Source organism: Mandrillus leucophaeus, unplaced genomic scaffold (genome assembly GCF_000951045.1).
Source record: "Mandrillus leucophaeus isolate KB7577 unplaced genomic scaffold, Mleu.le_1.0 Scaffold1202, whole genome shotgun sequence".
Classification (NCBI taxonomy): Eukaryota; Metazoa; Chordata; class Mammalia; order Primates; family Cercopithecidae; genus Mandrillus; species Mandrillus leucophaeus.
Window position 1 is genome coordinate 43,007 of NW_012100344.1, and position 11,459 is coordinate 54,465.

Consider the following 11,459-nt stretch of genomic DNA (forward strand, 5'->3'; position numbering starts at 1 on the left):
CAGTAATTTTTTTTTTTTTTTTTTAGCAGAGTTGGGGCTTCACCACTTTGACCAGGGTGGTCTCAAACTCCTGATCTCAAGTGATCCTCCTGCCTCAGGCTCCCAAAGTGCTGGGATTACAGGCATGAGCCACCGTGCCCAGCCAAAAGTCTCCTTCTTGAGTCTAAATTGCTTCAAATGCATAGAAGATCCCATAAAATTGAAATACAACATATAGCAAAGTAAGTCATAGGGGCGATGTAGGAATTAATGTTTCACGAAATGCAGACATTTATGTACAGACAGGTGATGTTATAGATAATAAAGCTAGGACAGGTGATGACCTAAGTCTATTTTGCTGAGCAAAGGGTACCAAAGGGCAAAATACTTCAATTAAGAGAACCATTCATCTCAATATTTAACTCTGATGTGACTGTTTAAGTTGCATTCCAACAGACATTACCCAGAATACTGAATAATGGAACTGCTAAGAAAGGGAACATGTTACAATTAACATCTTAATATAGAATTTCAGCCTATTGGCAAATACATTGGTTCCTGGGATATTGAGCTTTGAAGCAACATGCTCTACAATACTCCTAAAGCCACCAGATATTAGGAAAAGCTGAACATTTCGCTCCTGTAGGCGACTTACCAGTTCCCTGAAAAAATAAAATACAACCAAACACTGAGTAATACAAAAGGGAAAAAAAAATGAAACACAAAGAGGAAACTAAGATACATTTTCTTCTCCTGAATGCATTTGCCTGAGGTATATTTGACAAGGTATATTGCCTGGGGTGTTAATGTTTTATATATGTTTTTCTCTTTCTTTTCTTTTAAGACAGATTTTCACTCTTGTCACCCAGGCTGGAGTGAAGGGGTGCGATCTCTGCTCACTGCAACCTCCACCTCCCGGGTTCAAGTGATTCTCCTGCCTCAGACTCCTGAGTATTACAAGCCCGTACCACAATGCCTGGTTAATTTTTTTTATTTTTCTTTTGAGATGGAGTCTCGCTCTGTCACCCTAGCTGGAGCGCACTGGTGTGATCTTGGCTCACAGCAACCTCTGCCTCCCAGGTTCCAGTGATTTTCCTCCCTCAGCCTCCCAGGTAGCTGGGATTATAGGCGCCCACCACCATGCCCAGCTACTTTTTTGTATTTTTAGTAGAGACTGGGTTTCACCATGTTGGCCAGGCTGGTCTCGAACTCCTGACCTCAGGTGATCCACCCATCTCGGCCTCCCAAAGTGCTGGGATTACAGGCATGAGCCACCGTGCCCAACCTAATTTTTGTATTTTTAGTAGAGACGGGGTTTCACCATATTGGTTAGGCTGGTCTCAAACTCCTGACCTAGTGATTCATCCGCCTTGGCCTCCGAAAGTGCTGGGATTACAGGCGTGAGCCACTATGCCCAGCCTTACATGTGTTTTTCTAAATGCACTTAGAAATCAATGGGTAGGGCTTGGCTGCTTTAGCACACCGTCCCAGAATTCTACTGTGCCCATGGACCCAGAAAAACACAAGATGAGGACAAACAAGGAAAGCTTAGGTTTTCCCTGGAGAAAGAGGAAAGGCAGAAACAGACAGGACCATACAACTGGCCAGAAAGACCACCTGTAAGTGCCAAAAGAACCACACAGGCCACACCTTTAATTTCAGCACTTTGGGAAGCCAAGGTAGAAAATCACTTGAGGCCAGTAGGTTGAGAACAGCCTGGGCAACATAGCAAGACCCCATCTCTACAAAAAATTTTTTAAAGGCTGGGTATAGTGGCTCAAACCTATAATTCCAACACTTTGGGAGGCTGAGGTGGGAAAATTGGTCACTTGAGCCCACAAATTCAAGACCAGCCTGGGCAACGTAGTGAGACCCTGTGTCTATAAAAAAAATTAAAAAAAAAAAAAATCCGGCATGGTGGCCTATGTCTGTAGTCCCAGCTACTTAGGAAGCGGAGGCAGGAGGATCCCTTGAGCCCAGAAGGTTGATGCTGCAGTGAGCTGTGTTCATGCCACTGGACTTCAGCCTGGGTGACAAAGCGAGACCCTCACACACACACACACAAATTTCTTTTAATTAGCTGGGCATGGTGGCATGCACCTGTAGTCCTTACTACTAAGGACGCTAAGGTGGGAGGGCCACCTGACCCCAGGAGTTCAAGGCTGCAGTGGGACATGATTATACCACTGTACTCCAACCCGGGCAACAGAATGAGACTCTGACTCTAAAAAAAATAATAATAGGCTGGGTACGGTGGCTAACACCTGTAATCCCAGCACAGTGGGAGGCCGAGGCAGGCAGATCACTTGAGGTGAAGAGTTCGAGACCAGCCTGGCCAACATGGTGAAACCCATCTCTACTAAAAATACAAAAATTAGCCAGGTGTGGTGGCGGGTGCCTGTAATCCCAGCTACTCCTGAGGCTGAGGCAGGAGAATCCCAGCAGTTTGGGAGTCCAAGGCGGGCGGATCACCTGAGGTCAGGAGTTTGAGACCAGCCTAACCAACATGGTGAAATCCTGTCTCTACTAAAAATACAAAAACTAGCCTGGCATGGTGGGTGCCTGAAACCCCAACTACTCGGGAGACTGAGGCAGGAGAATCACTTGAACCAGGGAGGCAGAAGTTGCAGTGAGCTGAGATCGTACCACTGCACTCCAGTCTGGGTGACAGAGCGAGACTCTGCCTCAAAAAATAAATAAATAAATACATAAATAAAATTTTAAAAAAATGAAAATAAATAAACCACCCAGAAGGCGCTCTAAAGCAATAGTTAGATGCTCTCAGGAGGACTTGCCCTCCCCTCTCACACTGGTGCTGAAATACACCTGGAGCAGGGGCTCCTCTTACCTTATGCCGGGGGTCAGGTGTGGGGGGTGCTCTGCTATGAGTCTCTGCACCTGCTCCCTGGAGGGCTGGATGAGGGCTAAGCGCTCCGTGAGAGCAGATTTGAAAGGCACTGCCCCGCCCATGGCTCGCCATGTCCTAGGAGGGAGACCCAACAGTCAGGCCAGCCAGGTCCGCTGTCCTTGAGGTTAACATGCCTTACTGCCCCGGGTCCACACAACATCCACCAACAGGAAGATGCTACCAAGAGTCCCACTGTGCAACAGACAGGCTTTGCTGCTATGAGAGCAAGGCCCTGGAATAAACTTTTGAAGTTTTGCTTGAAAATAACATTAACAAGCTGGGCGCAATGACTCACGCCTATAATGCCAAAACTTTGGGAAGCTGAGGTGAGCAGATCACCTGAAGCCAGGAGTTCAAGACCAGCCTGGACAACATGACGAAACCCCATCTCTACTAAAAAAATGCTAAAGTCAGCCAGGTGTGGTGGTGCACACCTGTAATCCCAGCTACTTGGGAGGCTGAGGCAGGAGAGTTGCTGGAACCTGGGAGGTGGAGGCTGCAGTGAGACAAGATCGTGCCACTGCACCCCAGCCTGGATGACAGAGACTCCATCTCAAAAAAAACAAAAAAAAGTTACACAGTCTCTTCATAGGTAGTTTTCTTGAAAGCCGTGAGCTGTCATAAATCAAGAAAGAGACCAAAAGCTAAACGTTCTTCCATGAAAGGAAGTGGAAAATAAAATGGTGGCTAGGCGTGGTGGCTCATGCCTGTGATCCCAGCACTTTGGGAGGCCGAGGCGGGCAGATCACGAGGTTAGGAGTTCAAGACCAGGCTGGCCAACATGGTGAAACACCATCTCCACTAGAAATACAAAATTTAGCCGGGTGTGGTGGCGCACGCCTGTAATTCCAGCTACTTGGGAGGCTGAGACAGGAGAATTGCTTGAATCCAGGAGGTGGAGGTTGCAGTAAGCCGAGATTGCACCATTGCACTCCAGCCTGGTGACAGAGCAAGACACTGTCTTGAAAAAAAAAAAAAGAAAGAAAATGACATGGTGCATTACTGGGGGACTGGGGCTGCAGAGGGTGGTGCCCAGCTGCAGGACGGGAGGCGGGAGGGCAGGAGGGAGGGAGGGAGGGAGGGGCTCTGACCCAGGATCCATCAAGAGGCTCTGAACCTTTCTAGGGAACCACCAAGGCCACACTTTCAACTGTGACACAAAGCCGCTGGACACTTGGACCCCACCTCCCAGGCCATCTTCTTTGGCTAGTGATGGTTGTCATTTCCCTGATCGAGCTAAGAACATGTCTTATCCATATTTGTTTGCCATAAATATTTATATAAATGAATGAATATATCAAATTTAGCTCTAAGGAATGAAAGAAAAAGCCTAGTACTCGTGTTCCATAGCCAGGGTCTAGCACTTCATCCAAAACAGCCATTCTTTAGAAAGTCTTTATCATTTCATGGTTGGGTGCGGTGGCTCACGCCTGTAATCCCAGCACTTTGGGAGGCCGAGGCGGGTGGATCCCGAGGTCAGGAGTTTGAGAGCAGCCTGACCAACATGGTGAAACTCCGTCTCTACTAAAAATACAAAAATTAGCCGGGCATGGTTGCACACGCCTGTAATCCTAGCTACTCAGGAGGCTGAGGCAGGATAATCGCTTAAACCCGGGAGGTGGAGGTTGCAGTGAGCCAAGACTGTGCCATTGCACTCTAGTCTGGGCAAGAGAGTGAGACTCTGTCTCAAAAAAAAAAAAAAAAAAAAAAAAAGAAATTCTTTATCATTTTGTAAAGTGAATAAATGCTATCCCTACATTTCTGACACCACATCTTCTACACCACAGATTTTGGCTAGCTCACCAATTCCTTCTTCTCTGATGACCATGCTGTCAACATCAAAACATACAGCATTTGCTGAGTAGGAAAGCTTCCTTAGCTCTGAGTGGGAGATCATCCTTGGAAGAATTTTCCTCCTACAAGAAAAAAGATAAATGTATTTAAAGACATCAAATAAAATTATGAAAAGATCCCACCTTGCCTACTAAGCCAGCCTAATTTGTGTCAAAGTCAGTGCAGGCCCCATAAGAGTGTATTCATTAATTCAATCATTTCTTTTTCCTTTTTTTTTTTTGCTTCCCACACTATACCAATTTCTTCTTTCTTTCTGTTTTATTATTACTATTTTTTTTAGATGGAGTCTTACTCTGTTGCCCAGGCTGGAGGGCAGTGGCATGATCTTGGCTTACGGCAACCTCCACCCCCCTGGTTTAAGTGATTTTCGTGCCTCAGCCTCCTGAGTAGCTGGGATTACAGGCATGTGCCACCACACCCGGCTAATTGTTTATTTTTTAATTTTTTAATTTTTATTAGAGATGGGGTTTCACCATGTTGGCCAGGCTGGTCTTGAACTCCTGACCTCAGGTGATCTGCCCACCTCGGCCTCCCAAAGTGCTGGGATTACAGGTGTGAGCCACTGTGCCTGGCTGGTACCAACTTTTAAATATATTTGATGTTGAGGCTGGGTGCGGTGGGTCACTCCTGTAATCCCAGCACTTTGGGAGGCCAAGGCTGGCGGATCACCTGAGGTCAGGAGTTTGAGACCAGCCTGGACAACATGGTGAAATCTACTAAAAAAAGAAAAAAAAAAAATTAGCTGGGCATGGTGGTGAGCACCCATAATCCCAGCTACCCAGGAGGCTGAGGCAGGAGAATCACTGGAACCTGGGAGGCAGAGGCTGCAGTGAGCCAAGATGGCACCACTGCACTCCAGCCTGTTAGACAAAGCAAGACTGTCTGGAAAAAAAAAATATATATATATATATATAAATAAAAATATAAAACAGGTAACTACATAAACAAATATAAATATAAATATATGTATGATGTTGAACCAATATTCATTTATTTTTGACCTAATTGAAGAAAGAAAGCAAGCATTAAAGTAGAGGTGTGCATAAGGCTCTATGGGCACATAGGAAAAATGTTTAGCCTTATCTATGAAACAGGGCTTCACACTGGGCACAGTGGCTCATGCCTGTAATCCCAGCACTTTGGGAGGCTAAGGCAGGAAGATCGCTGAAGGCCAGGAGTTCGAGACCAGCCTGGGGAACACAGAGAGACTGAGTCTCTACTAAAAATAAGAATACAAAAAATTAGCTGGGCATGGTGGTACACACCTGTAATCCCAGCTACTTGGGAGGCTGAGACAGGAGAATCACTTGAACCTGGGAGGTGGAGGCTGCAGTGAGCTGAGATTGTGCCACTGTACTCCAGTATGGGCAACAGAGCAAGACCCTGACTCTAACTAAAGGAAAAGAAAAGAAAGAAGGCTTCAAGGAGGCACAGGTATTTCAGCTGAATCTGACAGGTTAAGTGGCCCTTTGAGTGGCTTGTCAAAGGGCAGGGTATCAATTTGGTGTGTGCTGGGAGGAGAGGAAGGGAGGTAGAGACAAGGAGAGAGGCTTGTGATGGCAGAGGGAGGAGTGTGAGCAAAGACAAGGAGGAGGAAGCAGATGACCTGCTGGAAGCTACCCCATGGCTTGGTCCAGGGGCCTGGCAGTGCATCAGGAGTTCAGATAAGCAGGTCCTAGGGCCAGGCTAAGGAGTTTAGACATTAGGCTTCAGGCACTGGAAAAGACTTTAAGCCTCAGAAGAAAGGTCAGAGCTAAATATAAGGGCTAAATATACACGTCGCCAATGTAGAGGTGCTAGTTGAAGACGTGATCTGATTAAAGGCCAGGGAGAGGCTGGGCGTAGTGGCTCATGCCTGTAATCCTAGCACTCTGGGAGGCTGAAGCAGGAAGATCACTTAAGGCCAGGAGTTCAAGACCAGTCTGGCCAACATGACAAAATCCCATCTCTACTAAAAATACAAAAATTAGCTGGGCAGGGTGGGGTACACTAGTAGTCCCAGCTACTTGGGAGGTTGAGGCAGGAGAATCACTTGAACCTGGGAGGTGGAGATTGTAGTAAGCCAAGATCACACCACTGCCCTCCAGCATGGGGCCATAGAGTGAGACCCTGTCTCAAGAAAATAAAAAATAACAAAAATAAAGTCCATGGAGAACAGAAAGAGGGAGAAGAGAAGAGCGCTAAGGATAGAGCCTACAGGAGCACCACCTTTACGTCCTGACTTGAGCCTGGGAAGAAGGAAAATGGTGAAGGTACAGGAAGAAACTTTGGGAGGCACACTGCTACAGAAGCTGCAGAGGACAGAGATTCAAAAAGAATTTTTTTTTTTTGAGACAAGTTCTCACTCTGTCACCCAGGCTGGAGTGCAGTGGTACGATTGTGGCTCACTGCAGCCTCCAATCCCTGGGCTCAAGCGATCCTCCTGCCTCAGTCTCCCAAGTAGCAGGGACTACAGGCACGTGCCACTATGCCTGGCTAATTAAAAAAAAATTTTTTTTGTACAGATGGGGGTCTTGCTATGGTGCCCAGACTGGTCTTGAACTCCTGGATTCAAGCAATCTTCCCACCTAGATCTCCCAAAGTGGTGGGATTACAGGCATGAGGCCCCCATACCTGGCATTTATGTGTTAGAAAATCTTTGGACTAGAATTAGGGTGAAAGGGATCCTCAACGTTGCCTAGACTAGCCTCCCATCAGAGACTAATATGTCAAATACAAGGCTACACAGATGATGTAAATAATCTATATTTAGAATAGACTGTGGTTAAAAACAGACTCAAAGCAGCTGAGCAACCCACTGTTCAACTGATTTTTAACCAATGCAGTTGGCAGAATAATGCCATTTAAAGTTGACCTGGAAAAAAAATCTTTTAAGTCAGGGGTCAGCAAACTATGGCTTGTAGGCCAAATTCACCCTGCCACCTGGTTTTGTATGGCTCACAAGTAAGAACGATTTTTACATTTTATTTTACTTTATTTTTTTGAGACAGGATCTCATTCTATCACCTAGGCTGGAGTGCAGTGTTGCCATCATAGCTCGCTGCAGCTTCAAACTCCTGGGCTCAAGTGATTCTTCCATCTTGGGCTCTCGAGTGGCTGGGACTACAGGTGTGAGCCACCATGCCTGGCTGATTTTTACATTTTAAACAGTTGAAAAAAAATCAAATAGAAGAATAGTATTTTTTGACATGTAAAAATTAATGAAATTCAAATTTCAGGCTGGCTACAGTGGCTCACGCCTGCTAATCCTAGCACTTTGGGAGGCTGAGACAGGAGGATTACTTGAAGCCAGGAGTTCAACATCAATCTGGGCAACATAGCAAGACCCCATCTCTACAAACGTATTTTTAAAATCAGCCAGGTGTGATGACACACACCTATAGACCTAGCTACTCAGGAGGCTGAGGCAGAAGGATTGCTTGAGCACAGGAGTTTGAGGCTGCAGTGAGCTACGACCATGACACTGCACTGCAGCCTGGGTGACAGAATGAGAGCCTGTCTCAAAAGTAATAATAATAAATAAAAATGAAATGCAAATTTCAGTGTCTATTAATAATTCTTTTTTTTTTTTTTTTTTTTTAAGGAGTCTCACTCTGTCACGCAGGCTGGAGTGCAGTGGCACAATCTTGACTCACTGCAATCTCTGCCTCCCAGGTTTAAGCAATTCTCCTGCCCCAGCCTCCCGAGTAGCTGGGATTACAGGCACATGCCACCATGCCCAGCTAATTTTTGTATTTTAGTAGAGATGGGGTTTCACCATGGTGGCCAGGCTGGTCTCAAACTCCTGTCCTCAGTAGAGATGGGATTTCACCATGGTGGCCAGGCTGGTCTCAAACTCCTGTCCTCAAGTGATCCACCTGCCTCAGCCTCCCAAAATGCTGTGATTACAGACCAGCCTAGCCAACATGGTGAAACCCTGTCTCTATAAGAAAAGATAAAAAATAAAAAGAAAAAGTAAAAAGAAACCAGTCATTTGGCTTCGGTCCAGCAGGAATCAAGCTAATTCATACTACATGCCCAGGCAGGCTCACTGTAAAGGCGTTGAAAGTCAGCAGGTCTATCAGCAGAGAAACAGCACTTATTGTAATGCAATTCCACTAAGTATGGAGAATGAAGCATAAGTGAGTGAATAGGAAGCCAGAAACAGACAAATAGTGTAAAAGCAGCTAAAATGAGATAAGTGGGACAAGCTAAAGAACTTTTTAAGAAGATACAAGAGAGGCTGAGTGTGGTGGCTCATGCCTGTAATCCCAGAACTTTGGGAGGCTGAGGAGGGCAGATCACCTGAGGTTGGGAGTTTGAGACCAGCCTGACTAACATGGAGAAAACCCATCTCTAGTAAAAATACAAAATTAGCTGGGCATGGTGGCGCATGCCTGTAATCACAGCTATTCAGGAGGCTGAAGCAGGAGAATCGCTTGAACCCGGGAATTGGAGTTTGCGGTGAGCTGAGATGGCACCATCGCACTCCAGCCTGGGCAACAAGAATGAAACTCCATCTCAAAAAAAAAAAAAAAAGAAGGTACATGAGGCAACACAACAGAACTAAGAATGGGCAATGCTACTGAGAACGACTGATGGGCACCAGAACCTCAAAGCCAGTCCCCAGGGACCCGGACACAAGACCCGAGAGAGGAATGCATGGGCGCCATCTTCAAGAGGCTTCCAGTGTTGTTGAGATGATCAGACAAATAATTACTGGCCATGTTTGAAAAACCAGGTGCTTTGGCCGCGAGCGATGATCATGCCTGTAATCCCAGCACTTTGGGAGGCCGAGGTGGGCGGATCACCTGAGGTCAGGAGTTTGAGACCAGCCAGGCCAACACAGTGAAACCCCATCTGTACTAGAAGTACAAAAACTAGCCAGGTGCTTGTAATCCCAGCTACTCAGGAGGCTGAGGCAGGAGAATCGCTTGAACCCGGGAGGCGGAGGTTGCAGTGAGCCGAGATAGTGCCAGTGCACTCCAGCTTGGGTGACAAGAGCGAAACTCTGTCTCAAAAAAAAAAAAAGACAAACTAGGTACTTGAACCTCTTTCCAACCACTGACACTAGCAATAGCTTCAATGAGACTGGCCGAGTGCAGTGGCTCACACTTGTAATAATTCCAGCACTTTGGGAGGCTGAGACAGCAGGATCCCTTGAGCTCAGGAGTTTGAGACCAGCCTGGGGAATATAGTGAGATTACTTCTCTAAAAGAATAATAAAAAAAAATTGGTGGGGCATGGTGGTGCACGCCTGTGGTCCCAGGTATTCAAGAGCCTGAGGTGGTAGGATGGCTGGAGCCCAGGGGTTCAAGGGTGCAGTGAGCCGAGATCAGGCCATAGCACTCCAGCCTGGGTGACAGAGTGAGACACCGTCTCAACAAAAAAAAAAAAAAAAAAAAAAAAAAAAAAAAAAAAGCAAGACCATCAGCCTTGAGTTTGAAAGGAAATGTACATTTCCTCCACTAAAAGTTAGAACTGATTTACACATCCCCAGCTGACCACTAGGCCTAATATACAGCTCAGAATTGTTGACACCTGCCTTCTGGGTTGTAATGTGGTCCCAAGGAGAAAACAGAGTATTTTTGGCTATTTTTTTAGAGACAAGGTCTCACTCTGTCACCCACACTGGAGTGCCAATGGTGTAATCATAGCTCACTGTGGCCTCAGCCTCCTGGGCTGAAGTGATCCTCCTGCCTCAGCCTCCTGAGTAGCAGAGACTACAGGCACACACCACCACACCCAGCTAAGTTATTATTATTATTATTATTATTATTATTATTGCAGAGATGAGGTCTCACTATATTACCCAGGCTGGTCTTGAATTCCTGGCCTCAAATGATCCTCCCATCTTGCCTCCCAAAGTGCTGGGATTATAAGCATGAGCCACAGTGCTGGCCAAAATAGAATGTTAGAGACACACTTTACATTGAATTTACTTGGAAGGCTGATTCTTTTTCCACACCCTCCCTAGGAGAGCGAGCAGGATTTTAGGACCTTAACTCTGCCCATGAAATGGACAGGCCAGGGGAGATGGCCTTCACCCGTTGGGTTACAAGAGTATCAGCTCCCTCCCTGCTTGATTGAGCAGCTGAGCAAACTCGGCCACAGCTCCTTTGAGCTCTTTCCATCCTGCTCTGCAAAATGCTGTACTTCTGATTTCCTCCTTTTTTATTTTTATTTTTATTTTTGAGATGGGGTCTCACTCTGTTGCCCAGGCTGGAGTGCAATGATGTGATCTCGGCTCACTGCAACCTCCGCCTCCCGGGTTCAAGCAATTCTCCTGCCTCCCGAGTAGCTGGGATTGTCACTCCACAGTGCCTGGCTAATTCTTTTGTATTTTTAGTAGAGACGGAGTTTCACCATGTTGGCCAGGCCGGTCTCAAATTCCTGACCTCAAGTGATCCACCTGCCTCCACTTCCCAAAGTGCTAGGATGACTGGTGTGAGCCACCACGCCTGGCCGATTTCCTCCTGTTTTCATTGTCTCTACCAGGAGTGACTCACAATCCATGCATGTTTAAAATTCTTGTGGCTATAGGGGAAAAAAAGTCTGCCTAGTAAGTTCAGTTGCTTCAAAGTAAATTGTGTACATCAGAATTCCACACACAGAAAAATCATTGCCGGAGAATGGACTCTGGATTCTTCATATTTGGCTCTAACAGGGAGGGAGAGGGCAGGGCCAGGGGTAGAAGACATGCCGGTGGGAAGGTCTATTCTCAGATTCTCAGACACAG

General features: G+C 46.4%; 1 protein-coding gene across 1 annotated transcript in view; it reads right to left on the minus strand.

Moving 5' to 3' along the window:
• Positions 1-466: 466 nt before the first annotated feature.
• LOC105532191 (phosphoserine phosphatase-like) overlaps positions 467-11,459 on the minus strand; it is a 17,392-nt gene continuing 6,399 nt past the window's right edge. The window contains exons 3-5 of the mRNA XM_011970271.1: positions 4,645-4,803; positions 2,828-2,962; positions 467-641 (exon numbers count right to left, since the gene is read on the minus strand). Of these exons, the coding sequence (XP_011825661.1) occupies positions 467-641; positions 2,828-2,962; positions 4,645-4,803 (469 nt within the window). The remainder of the gene's footprint in view (positions 642-2,827; positions 2,963-4,644; positions 4,804-11,459) is intronic.